Source organism: Sinocyclocheilus anshuiensis, unplaced genomic scaffold (genome assembly GCF_001515605.1).
Source record: "Sinocyclocheilus anshuiensis isolate Anshui unplaced genomic scaffold, SAMN03320099.WGS_v1.1 scaffold710, whole genome shotgun sequence".
NCBI classification, from domain to species: Eukaryota; Metazoa; Chordata; class Actinopteri; order Cypriniformes; family Cyprinidae; genus Sinocyclocheilus; species Sinocyclocheilus anshuiensis.
The window spans coordinates 1,226,844-1,246,246 of record NW_015544201.1 but is presented as its reverse complement, the minus strand read 5'-3'; the positions used below and the strand labels follow the sequence as shown (position 1 = coordinate 1,246,246).

Below are 19,403 nucleotides of genomic sequence, written 5' to 3'. Positions count from 1 at the left end.
AGGTGGAGGCTCGGTGGGGGGTAATGGGGGGATTACAAGCAACCTGTGACTCTGCCTCTTTCTGCCCTTGCTGGTGGTAGTGGCTCTGTAATGTGTGTGTGCCACTCAGCCTACTCTCAGCCTAGGCTGTTTGAGAAGCGCTCCTGCTGGGACCCAGCTGTGTCTGCAATTAGCAGTAGGGATGGAATGATGATGGTTGCTAGCGCTGATGTTAATGCAAAGCGACAAGCCGGTGGAGATGAAAACAGGACGAAAGCGGTGCCTCCTCGTGCTCCCTGTCCTCTCCGTGCTCCTTGCGAATCAAAATCAAGAAAATACCCTGAACAAAAAACAAGAAAATCGAATGTCCAACCTTTCTCCTGGTACTCATTGCGTCTTTGTCTGCGCTTAATAGAGCCGCCTCTCTCAGGCCAGCGGGTCGTAGGGCACTTGTCCTTCTTGCTGGCCAGGCGAGTGAATCGGGCCCCTTGCCAGGCCAGAGAGGGAGGCCCGGGGGCTGAGGAGTCTTTAAATCTGACTACAAGACATTATGCACTTAGGACAAAAGCTTGGGGTAATCCTACCTGCTTGCTGTTCACGGCCACCACCGGCCCGTTATTGTTGGCCTCATCCCTCCTGAGAGGAGGTCCATTGATGACTGAACTCAATTACCATGGTAACTCACACCGGTGACCCCACGCCTCCCGGTGCTCGCTAGCTCTCCGCTGCGGGACCCTGAGACCTTGCGGAAAAAATGCTGTGTAGGAAATACGCGACCCTAAACGCGGTCCTCCGACACGCTGCTGCGTTAGCGTCCTCGCTCTCTTTCTCTCGCTCTTTCTCTCCAGAAATAGGTGCTTCTGAATGGCAGGACTGAACATAAAGTTTCAGGCTCAGCAAGCGAAAGGGCTTCAAACTGCTCGCAATTGTGTTGTGGATACAAAGAGAACCCTGCTCGGGATTTGCACGCCTCACCAGATCCTTAAGTGGAACAAGCCCTTACTGTTTCTGAGCAAGCTCTGCTACACTTTTAAATGTCTCTAATGCTGTTTTTTTTTTGTGCGAATGAAGGAATAACCTACTGAACAGAACGGTGTCTGGAGCAATTTTTTGGGCAGGGCACAAAATGAACGAGCAGATCAAAAAGTATAATTGCAAAGAATGCATTTCTGCTATGGAAACCGGTGCTTGTGTGTGACAGTGTCCAAACAGGGCCTTTCTTTAGAAAAACATGCTCCAAAAGAAGGAGCTCGTTGAGATGAACTACACGGCGGGAATTACAGCCTGTGATCGTGTCATTGAGTAAACACACAATGAAGAAAAGGGGATGAGGGATAAAATACAGAACAGGTTGAGCCAAGCAGGAATGAGGAGCATAACACTTGTGGGGTTCGGCATCAATGGGGGGAACGAAATGGAATAAACCAGCGAGCACTTGAGAGCCCCGCGGTGCACCTGAATGGCTAAGGGGTGGGAGGGGGAGCGCAGAAGGTGAATGGGCTGCTTTTTGGGACCAATTTGTTTCTTTTCACCCTTTTCCCCTGCCTCTGTGCTGACAGATGTACAAAGGCGGACCCGCGCTGAGCCTCTCGTATACATGAACCCGCTAGCAGATGTCACTTTTGTCAGACAAGTTAATCAAACAAATGCCACCATACCTCACTTATATGTCATGGGGAGAGCAAGAGATGGAGAGAGAGCCAATAGACGGTTAATAGAGCCAGTTGAGAGCCACAGCGCTCGAATACACTTCTGCTGCTGAACGTTTACTTTGCTAAAATCTCTAGCCGTTAGTGTTGTTGCTGTGGGTTTATTTAAATTAGTCTCGGCTCACATTAAGCGACAAAGAAAGCACCTCGGCCTCTGTAATTATCAGAAACATGACCCTCTAACATCTGCCCTGCATTCTGAAAGAGCCAAACCCCTTTAACATGTTTTGAACAGTTTCCGTGAAAGGACCTGTTGGGTCCCTTTTAGTCTTTTTTTTTCATACTGACCTACTAGCGTTCAAATTATTTATCTAAATCTCCTTTTTGAATTGGTTTACCTCTAAAATAAAAGGACTAACTGGGGAGAAAAACAATAAGCACGCATCCGCCTCCCACATCGCATGATTATCTGAATGCAATCAGAGGCTTCAGTGAAATAAAACAAAAACACATTTTTGGTTGTTGTTGTTCTGGCTATTATAATCAAGAATCAAAAAACATTTTCAAAACAAAATTGTTATGATGGGGTATGAATAAAAGTACTGGATAAAACTGTTTAAAATTGTCTAAGACAATATGTCTTTTCTTTTCCATGTTTTCTGCATGTTTGTAGATCAAAGTGTTCTTTTGCTAAACAAAACACAAAGCAAAGCAAAAGAAAAAAACAAAACACAAAAAATAAATCTTTAAAAATCTTTTAAAATAAATAAACTACATTTCAAAATACACAAAGATAATAAAAAATACATTTGCATTTATTATTAAAAACTTGTTGCCTTGATTAATTTTTCTCCCTATTTTTCTTAGACCACAGAATGCACAGCATTAAGTTTGTGTGCTAGCTAAAGTTGATTAAAATGTTCACTTGGGTCAGCCAGACCTGCAAAGTGGTTAAGTGTCCCAGACAGTGAAATGGTATTACAGGTCTGTGAAATGGAACACAAGCAGCAGCTCAGTCTAAACACGCCTTGTTTTCCAGTATCCCTAACCCTACTTGTTCCTTGCAGTATCCAGCAGCAGAACGATTAAACCGCATTAACTGTCACAATAAAGTGCAATCTTGACGATCTAAAACTGCCAAGGTCAACGGGAATACTTCAAATCAATCAATGAGGGTAGGCCGCAATCTCTCCCAGAAGCAGATTAAGTGTATAATTGACGTGTGTAATCTGCCGTGTATCTGAGTCTCTCTGCTGGCACTCAGACACGCATGCATATGCACACGCACACACTGAAGAGCCTGGGCAGGACGGCGGTATCAGTGAAGCACTGGATTTGGAGAAGGCTTTTTTTAATCAATGATCTATGCGCTCCTCCCCAATCTGACAGATGAGCCCTCACGTTAAGCACAGCTGCCTTAATCCTGCTCTCCTCAGCTGTTCTTTCAAGAACTGGCAGGCTGGCGGAGTGAAATTAATTAATTTTCTCCCCCTCCCTCTCCCTTTCTATCCCTCTCTCTGGTCCTCTTTCCGGAACTTAAACGTTATCCATCCACTGGCGAATGATTTGGCTCTCAGGCAGCTTGTATCTGGATTTTGGCCTTCTAAAAAGTCACCATCTTCTAAGTAATTTTTATTAATGAAATATTTTTTTTATCATCAATCTTTTTTCAAATTAAGTAAAATAATTTTGTCTGAATATGTTAATTAATTAATATGAATGTATTTTAATTAATCTTAATTCATAGTTTAATTAATCTTAAATTGCCACAAACTCGTTTTAAAATGTCATCCATTTATGTGTTAAATAAATTAATTAATTTACTTATCAATAATTAATAAAATGATCAATAAAGCTCTTCACGATTCCTATTAATTACTAGTATTATTTAACTCTCCATCCTTTTATGCATATCACTGGACTAAAATTTCATCCATTTTTCTTTGTTTTCATTTTTAATACCTAATTCCATATGGTCGCTTTTTTCTGCATTATGAAACGCTGATATGAAAGCAGAGCACAGCCATATTTTGAATTAGTCAAACAGCAAGTATAATCTTCTTACTCTGGCCAATGTGCCATCTCTGTCTTTGAGAAATCAGCATCCTTGACCCCAATTAACTCAAGCTTAGCGTGGGCCACATATACTTCAATATGACAACCATCCAAGAACCACTAAGCAATTATACTACACCCACCTAACAGATCATTTCAAAGCGGATTACTTAAAACAATCAAAAAATTAAAAAGTGTATAAGGGGAGGAGGCCAAAATAACAAGTGAAAGCAAGATCTTGGCTGAAATTAAAAACCACAATACAGCATGAATGAGGAAGAAAACAGCCCTTGTAGTGACTGCAACTCTGTCCAAACTAAATTATGTAGCTTTTTCATTATTCATCATTAACATATTAGTACAATTTTGGATACATTTTTCTAAATTATTTAAATCTTACTGCCTAGTCTGAATAAACCAGAAAAGATGAACCAATATCAATCTGACCAATATGAACAGACTAACATGTACAGTATTAACTAACAGGCATTTAACAAGAATCTTAACTAGCTATAATTAAAAAATATATGTTTTTGCTACGCTTAACTCAAATTTATTGCTTAAAAAGTTATATATTTAAAATATTTATATTACTATTCCTTCCTTGTATCAAATGTGCTTTTCCAAATCAGCAAAAATGGATAGAGTTAAAAAAAATGTGAAAAGGGGGGGGTGCTGTTCTTTTAAACCCATTTAATTAGTCCCATCGATACTATAATCTCCTCTTTTTTTTTATAAACCGAGTGCCGTTTTTTTAATAGGGTGCATGTAGCAGGTTTAAAACAACAGCACGTGGTGTTATGGCTAATTGTGGAGGATGTTATGACATCTTTAACAAAGTAACAAGAAAACATTTGAGCAGGTTGCCTGGAGCCCCCAATAAAGAGCGGTGCTATTTCAATGGCTGTTTAGCATAACAGTGAGGACCAGAGTGTGCGTGTTAGTGTGTGTGAGACAGAGTGAGCGTGCATGTGTGTATGCATGCACACATGTTGTCTTTTTCAACTGACTACGGAGGCCTGACCACTTCAGCGGGTGGAGAGGAGAGATGTGTGCCCATCTGGGGTTGACGGCAGTGGGGCGGGAGGTTGGGGAGGCTGGTTGGCTTGTTGGCTGGTTGTGTGTGGATGGATGTGTGTAAGTGCATGTAGGAGCTGAGTCTCTGAGGACATGGGCCATGCTAGTAGATGTACAAAGGAAGATTATTTGACTCTGAATAACGCCACTTGGCATAATGTGACAAAAACAACTTGACAGGAAGGATAAGTTTCATTTCAGGCACAGAGAGAGAGAGCAAGTAAAGAGGTGGAAAAAAACGTGAAAGGAAAATGGAGAAATGGAATGAGAGGGTAGGAAAGACAGGGCAGATGTGAATTTTTCTTGTTTGCATTCAAGGAAATTAAGCAAATTCACAATGCGACTGAAAAATAAGCGACACCATCTCATTCCAAGCGAATGAACAAAGACGTGAACACAGGATCTTTTCAGACAACCTCCAGGAGGGGAGAAAGATACTTAGGCATTGCAAAACCGAAGTAAAACCAGTACAAGCTGGTGTAGAGCAGCAGATTCAAGCAGCCTTTTTGTAGGACACTCGAAAAACCAGAGCTCATATGTTTAAAGCATCTCATAGTAAAACTACTGATCCTTGGTCAGTGAAAGTCAACAATGAACCACAATCAGGAGTCTTACTTGAATTGTTCACATATGACATGAGGAGCCATATTCACAAAGCATTTCAGAGCGGGAGCGATGTTTTCGGTTCAGTTTGTCCTGATTTCACACAAGAAGCGACATCAAGCAAACTGGCAGGAAAGATGATTCCAGATCGGCACTCCCACTCTGGCTTTCTTTCTGAATATAAACACAAGTCTTTAGCCACACAATGCAAACACACCTCTCCAACAACACACACTTAACAAACTGGTCTACAGACAGCACAAAAGGATTATAACCAACATGATGGCCTGGCCATCCCTTAAGACAGTATTCTCCATTGTGTGCCCTCCCCTTCAGTGTTACTTATTCAACTCCTCTTTTTTTGCCCTCAGTGTTTCCCCTCATTCTTTCATTTTCTTTAAGCCTTTATCACAATAAGCCCAAGGTTTGGAGGGCTTCTTTCTATTTGGATCTCCTTAGCGGGAGATTTACTCCGGAAATAGGGCAGTTGCCTTTGTAACACCCCCCCGCCCCAACTATCAGCTAAAATGAACAAAACAATATCCATCACACTCTGATTGTTTTAGTATATCCAATTTGTTTGGTTTCTACAGAAGCCCTAAGAGGAAATGCATTATTTTTTGCACTTTTTCATGATCTTGTCATGAGTTGTTTTCTCGTGATCACTACTTTTACAAAAAAATAAAAAAAAATAAAAAAAATTGTGAACAATTTTTCTGGTTAGCTGCAATCACTAAAAGGCATTTGTCACATATCCATGCAGATGTCCTAATGGCAATAAAATACAGGTGCATCTCAATAAATTAGAATGTCGTTGTTTTTGTTAAATGTGAGCCAAAATCATCACAATTAAAAGAACCAAAGCCTTAAACTACTTCAGTCTGTGTGCACTGAATTTATTTAATACACGAGTTTCACAATTTGAGTTGAATTACTGAAATAAATGAACTTTTCCACGACATTCTAATTTATTGAGATGCACCTGTAGACCACATGTTCAGAGTCACTATATGTATATACACACTATTTGTGACATCTCAACATCACTGTAAATGTTACTAAATAACTACACTACAATTCTTTTTTTTTAATTCAAAAATATTTTTTGCAATTTTTAATCAAAAATACAGTAAAAAATAGTAATATTATTTTTACAATTTTCAATACTCGTTTTCTATTTGAATATATTTTAAAATGTAATTTATTCCTGTGATGGTAAAGCTGAATTTTCAGCAGCCATTACTCCACTCTTCAGTGTCACATGATTCTTCAGAAATCTTTCTAATACGCTGATTTGCTGTTCAAGAAACATTTCAAACTATTTTTAATGTTGAAAACAGATGTGCTGCTTAATATTTGTGTGCAAACAATGATACATTTTTTATAGAAAATAGAAAGTTAAAAAAACATTTATTTGAAATAGAAATATTTTGTAACATTAGAAATGTCTGTACTGTCACTTTTGATACATTTAATGCATCCTTGCTGAATAAAAGTATTAATATTTTATTTTTCTAATTGACCCCAAACCTTATGCTGAGATCTTGGGGGATTTGTTACATCGAGATTAAAAGAAAATTGTGATCATGATAAAACAAGCCTGTCCACTTAGGGCTTCTGTATATTTCTATTCTACTGTTATCTTCATGGAACCACAAGCTATTCTAAATAAGCAGAACCTTTAATCAAAGGTCTGTAATATATTTATACCTTTCATAATATAGCTACGGCTATGTAGACATCTGTAGATTCTCAGTTTCTATCTTTAATTGCAGTGTGTTGTAGGTAGCTTGAACTGCTTAAGCTCACATCTGCATGCCCCTTTGTGAGAGAACACATCTTAAGATAATCCTCCTCCAGAATTTTGCACTAGGAATAACGAGCAGAGCAAAGGGAATATTACAGCCAGAACATTCAGGAACACACACAGCACTGCAGAGTGGAAAGGTTAAGCTAAAGAAGCAGTGCAAGAGAGAAAGTTAGAGTCAAAGATTAAAAGATAGAGAAATTAACTGAGAAAGAGAGAGAAGCAGGGTCTCAAAATGTGACTTATCCCTCCTAGCTGGCTGTTATGTCACATTTTGAAGGGCCTCCCCCTTCACAGAGGGAGAAGACAGCCATTACTTACATCAAATAACCTTTCTATATACATCTCCTCATTGACCTTGTCCCGCAAGACATCCTGAGAGTGGCGAACGAATGTCACATAGCTGTCGGCAACATCCATCCCAGGTTTCTGCAGATGAAGGAAAGAAAGACAGAGAAAGATGTATTACTGCTTAATGTAATTTGAATATTAGCATACAACAGCTCCGCTCAAAAACCTTGGGAACTGCCTATATACAGTATAGGCAGCATCCTAAACATCATGGAACCTCATACGTGACCTATTTGGAACAATCTACTGTATATAAGGACTACATAAATAGCTTTAGCACGACTCCATTCCATCAATAAATGTCTTGTGAAGTGAAAAGCTGCATGTTTGGAACAAACAAATCCGTCAATGATTTTAAACTCAAACCGTTGCTTCATCAACCTGTCGAGTCCTCTATCCATAATATTGCTTTCTCCTTTGAAAAAGTCATTAATCTGAATCAGGAGAGAAATATGCACAGATCAAGCACTGTTTACAAGCATAAACAGTTCTAAACAAGTATATTAGTGCATTTTGATGTGAGAGGACAACAGGGCTGCACCACTTCTGCTTCTTGCATTATTATGGGTTGATATTTTGGCCAGAAGCAACATTTAAAAGATAAAACACCTAAATGATGGATTTGTCACTTACAAACACACGACATTAATTGATGGACTGGAGTCGTGTGGATTGCTTGTGGATTGTGATGTTTTTATCAGCTGTCTGGACTCTCATTTTGACGGCACCCATTCACTGCAGAGCATCCATTAATGAGCAAGCGATGTAATGCTGCATTTCTCCAAATCTGTTCTGATGAAGAAACAAAATCATCTACATCTTGGATGGCGAGCTCATACACTGCAACACTATTGACAAAATTTAGCTAAAATTTCGCTTATGTGACTGCACTGTTCGGAAATCTGTATTGTTATGCTAATATGACGCTCATGGTGATTTTGCATTCTAAAGTATTAAGCTACTATCTACTATCAAATTAGCAAACTATATTTCACCTGACAGACAGATGAAAAGTGTTTTCTTAGATGAATGAGATGTTTTCTCATTTTCTTAGAAGTCTGAATTCTGAACAGGCCGGCAGGATAACAATGCTATTTGATTAGTACGATTCTATTCAACAAAATAGCAAGTAAAAAGTCAAGCCAGAGTAAATCATCTGGGGTGTTTTGCCCCCCTGCTCGGCCTCAGCGGAGATTTAAATACTTTCTTAGCCAGCGGGCATATGAAGGTCATCAGAATTGGTAATTGTTAGACACTGTAAATTGAACTTACTTCACACATCTATGGGTCCTTTCAGAGAGTGCAAATTAGCAAATTTTTCAGACATAATTTATTTTGTGCATTAAGCAAACAATTACCATGGAAACATAAGATTTGCTGACCCTCAGATCATAAGGAGAACGACAAAGGGAGAGAGAGAAAGAGAGCGAGAGGACGCTTCCAGCATTCATTGACAGGGTTTTAATTTAAAAAGCCTCGCGTCGTTACCAAATGTGTTGGCAGTTGAAGGAAACTCAGGGATGTGATGCTGAATGCAATGAGTTGGACCCAGCGGCATCTTCACAATGGGCTTTTGTTGCACAACACACACATCACACTGTCTGCTGCAGAGGGGAGAGCTTCACAGAAACGACTCTCTCTCACATATATATGAATGGCCATTTGGGGCTAAGAGATGGCCATCTGCACAGCAGGCCATGGCAATTATTAGCTGAATCTTAAAGCTATTACAAGGCTTTTGAAAACAAAGTGTTACATGCTATTAATTCATCATTTAGACTAATATGCTTATACTCAGGTTTCATGTCTACAAGAAACAAAAATGTATAAATTGACTGATGAACAACTTAAAGAAAGAAGTTGATTTATAAACAATTAACTGTTTTGATCGATAAATCAATAAGCATTAGAAAAATCCTGTTGTCACTTACAGGTACGTCCACATATTTTGAAGCAGCTTTTACCTACAAATAAAAGGGACATAAAAATCAAAATTAAAATAATAATTTAAAAACGAATATTAAAAACGAGTTAAAAATAACATCCCCTATAGAAATATTAAGCTAAAAACAAAGCTAAAATTATTTTACAAGTTTAAAAAATATATTTTACAAGTTTTAATATAAGATTAAATATTTTTTATTACTTTTTTTAGTTAAAATGTTTGAGTCAAAGTATCTTGTGACAGAAGTAAAATATTTGTATTAAAAATTGTTTGTATTTGAATTTGTGTTAAAAACAATTATTTGTTCTTACTGTAAATGACAGGAAGGAGGAAAAAAGTGTGCCCTCATCATAACGTGACAACTTCGCCAGAACACTCTCTAGGATCACAACAAACTGTAAAAATCAGAAGAAGAAAAAATTAGAACATGTTGCCCTTCAAAATGTGAAATTGTCATAACTGATAATTATTTCTATGCTAAGAATTTCAAGAGATTTAATAACGAATATAAACCAACAAACAGTATGTTTTATAAAATTAAAGTCTGCTCTTACTCTTTTTAGGAAGTAATTCTATGTAGATATAAAAACAAACATAATTTAGGAATATTGGATTGCTTGAATGCTACCTTTGCCACGAGTAAAGTAATCATTTCTTTCACCGTCTCCTCGATGAGATTGTCAATTTGCGAGTGGTACTGTCTCTGGAAAAGAAAGACATAATGAGCACAAATCGCAACAAGGTTTCTTGAGCTGTTTGTCGTTTTCACCTGGGATAATCTGTACAAACTCAATCCCTTTGTCTCCATTTACCTCATATCAAATACATCTGGGTAATTAATTCAGTTCAGATCATTACCTGTCTCAAGATCCTACAGATATGAGATGTCTCACTTCTAGCACATGTATATTCAGAAGAAGCTACCACATATGGTAATATAATCAAAACAATTTAAGTGTCACAAGACTGGGGGAAACTGCTAGGATTGCTAATTATACCTTTGGGACATAAAGGTGAGAATTCAATTGAATTGTTAGCCACACTTACCCGTTCTCTAACAAACTTTCACAAGATTGAGAAAAGGGATGAAAAGAAAGATACGGCAGACAAGGTGACAGTGACAATTAGAGAGCAACAGAGAGAAAAAGAAAACGTCTCATTCCAGCACAGAGTCAAATTAAATTAAAATCCTGAAACAATGGAAAACTGCCATGCTGGTGAATCATTCAGATCTACAGCAATAAATGCATTTAAATGATATATTGACAATCATAGAGAATATGTGTGTGTATACATTTAAAAAACAATTCATATATACCTACTGTATATATTATAGGCTGGTGCATATGATGAATTCATGCAATTCAAAAGACTACAGAATAAGGGATTTAATATAAATTGATATTCAGTCTTAGATGTATGCAGATCAGCACATTATGAGGGTGTTTTACTGGAAACTGTGGCAGAGAAAGTGTATGTTTGCAATGATGAGAAAGATACAGAGGAAGCGAACATGAGAAGTGTGGAAGAATTTAAGTGAGAACAGAAAGATACATTTGCTGGTGCTATCTACCTCTTGGCTGAGCTCCATGGCACATAGTTTGGCTGATTGGGCCTTGGCGTCCACCATAACATTGAACATGGTGCATATGGACTGAGGGACACGAAAGTCTGTAGTGCGTGGGCTCTTCTGCAACTTCACCTCAAAGGCTGCTCTGGTTCTGAAACAAGAGAACGGAGACCGAACTCTGACTGGTCACTTTGGTAATTAAGAATGGGGTAGGATTGCCAAAAAAAAAAGTCAGGAAACAAGACAAAATATATGCCATGTAATTGAGAGTTTCTGTGTTATACTCTCGGCAGAATTTTAGCTTTTGAGATGACTGAGATGCAATAAAGAAGTGAATGAAATAAATGAAATGCACAAATTAGTCTTGTGTTTTTCACATTTTTTTTAGCATATTAAAAAGTCTTTGTGTGGAGTGGAAGAGGAAAAGGAATGGATTATTTTACTTGTTAAGCCTGATCATCTTCTGAATCAGCAAATGACCATGACATTACTTACAACAGTTTCTCAAAGCACTTCAAATCATGTCTTCACTCACAGCATGCAAGACAAAGAGTTTATCACACCTTAAGAGTGACTGGAAGAATGCAGCTAAGAAGACGTCCGGCTTGACATCCTCAAAACACATTAAGTAGAAGGATTACAGATGTGGGGCTGCACACTGAAAATCAGCTAACCCTTTTTTAGTTAGTCCAATGGCAAAGCCAACAGATTTGACAAAAATTATTTCACTGCTTATATGTACTGTTTACTAAAGTTCATTTAAGTCAAATGACTACTGATGAGGGTTTACAGTGATTGTAATGTCACATCATGAAGAATTAAAATGTAGTTCTAATTGCAAACTAGATGACTCAATTACTAGATATATGTTATTTGGTTAGTTGATATATAATGTGCAGTTTTTTTTAAATCAACATCAATATTTTCCATTTTATCAAATTGATTTATGATTTTTTTTTATTTATGAAAAAATCTGATCAAAATTTACATGAATGTATACAGGAAAGTTTATAATTTCATTATTATTTCGAATCACGTTTGGCCTCTTTTTAGATGGTCCTGTGCTGTTACATAGATTTTTAAAAATAAAAATATTCCATGCAGTCTCCCAATTAATGTTGTGTCATTAAAGCATGCATATTAAAAAATAATTAACAAAATGCTGTTTAAAATAGTTTTTGATGGAGTATAGCATGTTACACTGCAGGACATGTCAGTTTCTTGAGCAATTAAAGTGTCCGCTGTCAATTCTATTTCTACAGCGCTTTCTACAATACAGATTGTTTCAAAGCAGCTTCAAAGTAATAAACAGGAAAATTACATTACTAATGTAGCAAAGTACATAAGATATGAGACAAATTCAAATTCTGCTGTAAAACAGCTCTAAAAAAACAATGGTGTCATTATTCAGCTCAAGTCAGTTCAGTGTTGATTCAGTTCAGTTCAATAAATGTCAGTTAATTATGAAACAAGTTCGATTCAGCTATAAGCAGCTCTGCAGAAGACAATAGTGTTGTTATTCAGCTTGAGTCAGTGCAATGTTGATTCAGTTCAGTAAAATTGTTCTTGTTGCAAAATTTGTCAATTATGAAATGAATTTGATTTGGCTATAAAGCAGCTCTAAAGAAGGCAAGAGTGTCACCATCCAACTCAATTCAGCTCCCGCTTTGTTCTCATCTAATAGTTTCACTGCAGTCAAATCAATGATATTACTGAATATTAACAGGTTTCCAACTGTCAACAATGTTTTCAAGTCTCACCTTTTTACACAGGACTCGATCATGTCACTGGACATGAGTTTGAGTCGGCTCTCCAGGTGTTTGGAGAACTCTTCTTCTGGCCAGTGCAGGTCTCTGATGAATGTCTGCAATGCATCCAGCTTCCAAAACAAATCTTCTGATGTCCCTGAACCATTACTGCCAACACCAGGACATGTGTAGAGGAGACAGTCAGAGGGATATACAGTAAGTTATTTTAATCAAAGCTGCATATAAATAAGGGAAAGCTCCGAGGTCGGGAAGTAGGAAGGTCAAAGGGCAGGTTTTTTTTCTAAAGAAAACAAAACCTGTTTCAAGTCCACACTCCAGGGTGAAACATTTGTTTTAGTTATTTTTACCACTTCCCGATCATTGCAGAGTTGCTCTGCTACAGATCAACCTCACTGGCAATCGTTCCATGGAAAAAATAAATGGTTAATCCTAAAACAAAATGATAACCAGTCAGGCCTGGTTGTTTGAGTACAGGAAAGGTAAACATGCACAATGATGTCAAAGGAGAATTGCAACATCACAAGTAAAGGCTGTATGTGTATGAAGTGGCAGGAGAAGCTACAGTCCCAGACAGGCATAGATCTGTTTGGATGGAGCCCATTTTAAATCCACATGGTCTGAAGTGAATGAAGAATTGCTCATAGAAGAAAACAGAGACTGATTCTCACTCCATTCCTTACAGCCTGAGTATGAGTCCTCAAACAGCCAGCAGGCCAAGGCATCTTCAGTGGAATCATATTTTAAGATCAACTGAAGCAATGAGAGCTTCACACTGAAGCCAGATTTAGTTAGAAGACTCTAACGGAGCAGCAGTAGAAAGATGTGTAGAAATATATTTACAGATTTATTATTAATTATTTACAGATTGATTATTAATCAATCTGTAAATATATTTTTACACATCATTCTACTGCTCTATGTGAGTGTCTGTTGATAAAAAAATAATAATAATAAAAAAAAGACTGATACTCACTAATAATCAATGACAGTATCAATCTTTTATTTATTCATCAATTGATTCATTCATTCATTCTAGTTGTTTTTAATAATGATAGTATATTAAATTCAATAATTTTAAATGCAATCATACTTGAGAGGCTTACTAAAATGTATAAACTTCATAAACAATATATAATCTTTGCATATTCATATTTTATTTTCTACTTTATAATTTTTGATAGTTATTTTTATTTTTACGTTTTAGGGTTTTTTAAAATAACGTTACTAAGAAAAGTTATAAAGACTTGTTTTGAAAGTTTTGAAATGCAATTCTTAAGATAATAATAATAATAATAATAATAATAATAATAATAATAATAATAATAATAATAAATGAAACAGGATTTCTCTTAAAAAAATCTCTTATAAAAAATAATATTTAATATTATTTAAAAAAATAATATAAAATATTATAAAAAAATATTAGACCACAAACAAAAATGTTATTAAGCCATTGTGTAAAAAATTAAAAATAAATAAATACAATGCTGTTTGGATTTGGGTTTCTCACACAATCCAGTCCTTTTAGAATCTTATATTTAGTTTCTACTGAAAGCAGATGCCTTTTTCTCTGAAGCTTGCATATCACTTCAGAGCATTGTCTGTCACAATGTAGATGAGGGAAACAGGACAGGGCCAAAAGTGGGACAGGGGTGATCTCCCTCAGTATTCCCATCCTAACACCCTATCCTAAGACAGGCTACAGGTGGTGTGAGTGCTACTACTCTAGGACCCAATACCCAGCAAATACAGCAGGAGGAATGAGGATGGACACCTGTATCCTATTCTGTTCTAACAGGAAAAGGGAAAGGAGGAAGATGTTGGAAAGATACAGGATGTTAAAGCGGCATTACTTATTCATGACCAGATACCAATGAACAGCATCTAATCATACGACCATGGTATTGTGAGTAATTTTTGTTAAAGGCGGAGTGTATAATCACTCACAGCACCAAACAAAATTGCAATCTGTTTGTTTTAGTGGCTTAAATGAACAATATTGGCTCAACCAATATCATGAGTTTGGGGCAGGGCTAACTGTTGACTGAACAAACATTTGAACTGGATTGAAATTGTTATTATTCTGGCTTGACATTAATGTGACCACTCAGAACACATTAGAAAATATGGGAAAAAAATAATTTTGAGTGTTATATTTTGCAATTTACAGTTTACATGTCACCTTTTTTTCCTCAGAATTGCAAGAAATAAGTAGATAAAAAGTTGCAATTAAGTTTCCATAAGAAACTCTTAATGAGCAACCATTCAAAATACCCTGGCAACCAAGCAGCATTATTTAGCAGTGTTAAATCTTCAGACTTAAGACAAGTCACGATCACATTTACCAAATTGTCTTAACAAATATTCCCTTCTAGTTATTTTTGTGAGTCTGTTTGGTGCCGCTACAGCAGAAATGACACACTTCAGCTTTAATATTGAGCTGGCAAAACGTGAGCATATTTCTATAGTGAGTTATTTGTATCTTCCAACCCTTCAACATGCTTAGGGCCTTTTTGGGTTAAAAATTGTTTATGGGCTGTTTCCATGCTGTGGCCTTAGCATAATTGAAATTTGTAAACACTAATTTCTACAAAGTTGAAGTAATTTAAGCTCAAGTCTGATATGTTAAGACAGATATTTTGAGGTGGCTTCAACTAGTTTTGACAACCTTTGGTGTTTACCCACTATTACACCTTAGAGATGGAATATTTACACCGAGTCTCACTCAGCATGCGTAATTATGTCTGCGTGTGGATGTGTAATTTTTTTCCAACACATGCAGCGTGTAAGGTATTTCACTCTCGTCTGGAAAGCTGTAATATGCTAAGGTTTGGAGAATCGGTTTTTAATTATCATGTCTAAATATAAGCTAAAATCTGCAGCTCAACAAAAATATATGACATTGTAAAATGTTGTGTGATGTTCCATAATATCATTTTAAAAATTCAAGCGGAAATGAGTTCAAAAACTTTTTTCTTACAACTGTAGATGCACCTCTTAAGACTTTCTGAATGAAAATCTTCAAATAAAACCTATACCTACAATTGATCTAGGGTAAATTTGAATTTTAGTTAAGTGAAAACTAAAGACAATTATGTTCATGCTAAGGCCACACATGCATATATTAGATTTAAGTACAGACTCAGTACACACTCAGTATCAGATAAACCCGGTATCCAGTTGGGGGTGGAAAAGCTAGGCATTTGCATTGGTGGCAGATTAACTGACAATGGTAGATTTGGTACTTTAGGCATTTGTAGATTCACATTTGGTAGGTTGACACTGGGTAAATTACTCGTTAAACTCCTGTGGAAAAGGAAAAAAACACAGAGAAAGAATGCAGTGATGTAGACGCACAGAAGAAAGCGTGGGTGATAAAGAAACAGCATTACATACAGTATGTTTAGAGCACAAGATGAAGAATTAATTCAGAGATAAGATGGTGTTGTAGAGATGCAAAGTGCACATGAGAAGGAGTGAATCACATCATCACCACTTTGGCTCTGGTTTTACGAGAAAACACATTTGTTTCTGCTGAAGCGCAGATTGTTGATTCAATTAGCATTAACATTCTTACAGTCACACACTTTGTCTTATGTTGCTTTGTCTAGTGATTCCAAGTTATTCTGATGACTTGTATATTTGTGAACCATGTAAGAATGTTTGTAAAGTTCAACAAGCATGGCTGGTTTAGAGTCTAAGCAAATTAGGGCTAGTTAAAGAAAATGGAACCTGTATCTTGAAAATAATTACTTTTAAGCTGTTAAAAAAAAACAAGTAGACAAGTGTTAAGAAAGATTCAAGAAAACAAAAAGACAGAACACATTGTGAACACATTTTCATTCTGTTGGAATCCATCTAGCTGTTTTTGAACACAAGAAAACTTGTGTGTAAATGGTGAGACTGTGGAAGGCCAAGGGGCATGCTTAATTGCATGCATTTTTATTTTTGTAATCGTAGCCTACTGAATTAACATCTAAGTTTAAAGTAAAAAGTGTTTTGCTTACTTGACAGGTTCCCAAGACTCTCGTTCAAATCCTCTGTGTATGGACTGAGCTATGGAGGACTCCATTAGATCCACATACCTCACCACCAGAGGGGCAAACAAATCTTGAAGGTGCTTATGAAACTTCCCATTACATAAATGATCTGAAATAGTAAGACGAAAGTGGGAGAGAAAGAACACAGTGAATGACTGCTGACATACAGTAGTAATGGCAGAGAATGTGTGACTAAGCAAATCTGAAAAATGAATCTGGCAAAACATAGAAGTGTTATGGCACTTTCAATTTCAGGAGATCAAACCAAATATTATATGAGTGATTTTATTTTTGATTTATCTTATGGGTTTTGGGACATGCCTAAACTCTGATGTTTGGATTTCATCATAATAGGAATAAACAGAAGTAAACATAAAAACTTAGACAACAAAATAAAATAAAATAACAAAAAAATACATTTTAAAATATATTAAAATAGAAAAGTTATTGCCGATTGTAATAATATTTCACAATATTACAGTTTTTACTGCATTTCTGATGTCTTAGTAAGCATAATAGTCATCTTTCAAAAAAATTATTCCAAACTTTTGACTGCTAGTGCAAAAATTATAGAAAGGGAATGAGATTATTTACCATCCTCCCATCATGCTATAGGGTTCAAACACTTCTATGTTATTTTTATGTTAGATAACAGTTTATCATACATCTCTAACAGCTCATTTAAAAACATTTTGATTTGTGCATCTAAAAAGCCACCAAGTAATTGGACACGAAAAATGCACTGTATTGGTGGAGATTTTAGCATGTGATGACTAAGCATAGTAGGCACAGCATCTCTAGTTCTCTCACTCTGGTCTCTTACTATCTCTCTCGCTTTACTCAAGGTCGATCATTCGCAGTAGGTGCCATGTTTGTTTGCTTCCCTGATTGCTCTGTTCCAATTAGCCACTTGAGCGGCGGTGGATGTACACTTGGCTGTGTTTGTCCGCGAGCGAGTGGCTGGGGCAGTGGGGTCTCCCAGGCTCCTCTGTTTTAGACCTCATTAGCAGCATGAATAGCTTCTGCTTTAGCGCCTGTCTGGTGTTAAGGCTGTTTCATGCCTAACTCAGTGCTACAGGCACAGGACGATAGTGACCTTCCATGTTGAATGTCCTATTCCACAGATGTAGTGCATGCTGTAGGCTCAATGGTGTTTACTTGTGTTTGTGTTTATGTGAGTGTGCTTGTGTGTGAGGAGGCCAGGGGGAGGTGATATGTGTCTCTGTGCTGTAGACTAATATGTGTGTGGATTTATGGAGAAATACATGGTGCTAGATTGGGGAACTAGATGACACTTGATTTTTTTTTTATTGAACCTTTAGACAAAATAAAATAAAAAAGTTTGCATGTGTGTTTTTTGATAAGTATCATATTTATTGCATCAGGCTTTTAAGGCTAATATATGTTATAGTGAGAATATGGAGTTTTATTCAGAGGACCAAACAGAGCAAAAATATGCAATTTGGAGAAAAAAAAAATCATGCTCAGCAAGTGTTCATCTTGAAATATAACTAACAATGTAAAAGTTCTTACGTTTGTTATAAAAAGCAGTAAAGATGTCAAAGCAAAAAGCATGTTACACGACATGAAAGTGGATGTTTTCAATACTACAAGGCCTTTTATTTACTAAAAAAGTATAAACCATGCATCAATGAGATGACAGAAGGCATGTAGTAGATTGTGTACAAACATATTGATCATGTTTATAATTTAAAACACTTAAAAATTTGCATATCTAATATGATACATTGTGCATTTTATATGGGTTAAGAAGAGTCAACCAAAAACATTTTTTCTTTTCTGGTCTTTGCTGGAATGCTGAAAAACAGACCATCTATAAAATACTATTTCTGCTCCCTTCTTTAAAAGAGATTATTAAAAATAATTCCAATCTTTTTATTTTATTTTAGGATGTTACACAATCTCTCATAGTAAAAGATAAGAAGAGACAGAAGAACAAAAATAAACAAATACAAGCAAAAAGCAAGCAAATAAACAAACAGTTTAAAATTAATACTAAGCATGTGAATGTAATGGGAGAAAAATAAAAAATGTAATTAAAATTTAAAAATAATTAAAAAAGGGAAATACTGCTAAATTGTTTATTTCATACACACAGTACACACACTCTTGCTTTCTCAAGCTCTAGATCTCCCAGCAGAAAAAGCAATTCAATATCAAGAATAGGTTACCAGACAACAACCTGTCAAGCTGTGCAAAGAATGCCACTAGGATAATTAGTCAACTGCAGCCCATGGCAGTGTGGCTTTAGCACCATGGACAGCACCCCATTGACTTCAGTTCATTAGAGACGTGATAAGGCCTAGATCAAACTCTTTACATTCAATGTGTTGGTTCGACCCCCTACGGGTTTCGCTATTTGGTCCTTAATTCTTCTATATTGCCTCTTAAAGCTCTGTTTTGTTGCAATTTGTAACCTACTGCAGGCATGCAACATCACAATTATGCCATAATGAACTGTTGATATAACAATTTCCAATTTCATTCATTTCAATGTTTTGTTTTATGATGACCATGATTACACTCTCTCTCTCTCT

At 36.5% G+C, this 19,403-nt stretch overlaps 1 protein-coding gene across 10 annotated transcripts in view; it reads right to left on the bottom strand.

Moving 5' to 3' along the window:
• The window catches only part of cadpsa (Ca2+-dependent activator protein for secretion a), a 104,243-nt gene that overhangs the window by 5,266 nt on the left and 79,574 nt on the right, over positions 1 to 19,403 (bottom strand). For 4 of the 10 annotated variants that reach the window (XM_016497377.1, XM_016497378.1, XM_016497379.1 and 1 more), the window contains 9 exons: positions 16,813 to 16,954; positions 15,959 to 16,111; positions 12,797 to 12,952; positions 11,040 to 11,187; positions 10,514 to 10,528; positions 10,095 to 10,169; positions 9,778 to 9,861; positions 9,453 to 9,485; positions 7,492 to 7,599 (listed from right to left, as the gene is read on the bottom strand). In XM_016497377.1, coding sequence (XP_016352863.1) covers positions 7,492 to 7,599; positions 9,453 to 9,485; positions 9,778 to 9,861; positions 10,095 to 10,169; positions 10,514 to 10,528; positions 11,040 to 11,187; positions 12,797 to 12,952; positions 15,959 to 16,111; positions 16,813 to 16,954 — 914 coding nt within the window. The remainder of the gene's footprint in view (positions 1 to 7,491; positions 7,600 to 9,452; positions 9,486 to 9,777; positions 9,862 to 10,094; positions 10,170 to 10,513; positions 10,529 to 11,039; positions 11,188 to 12,796; positions 12,953 to 15,958; positions 16,112 to 16,812; positions 16,955 to 19,403) is intronic. The other 6 variants (XM_016497382.1, XM_016497387.1, XM_016497386.1 and 3 more) reach the window with 2 other exon arrangements.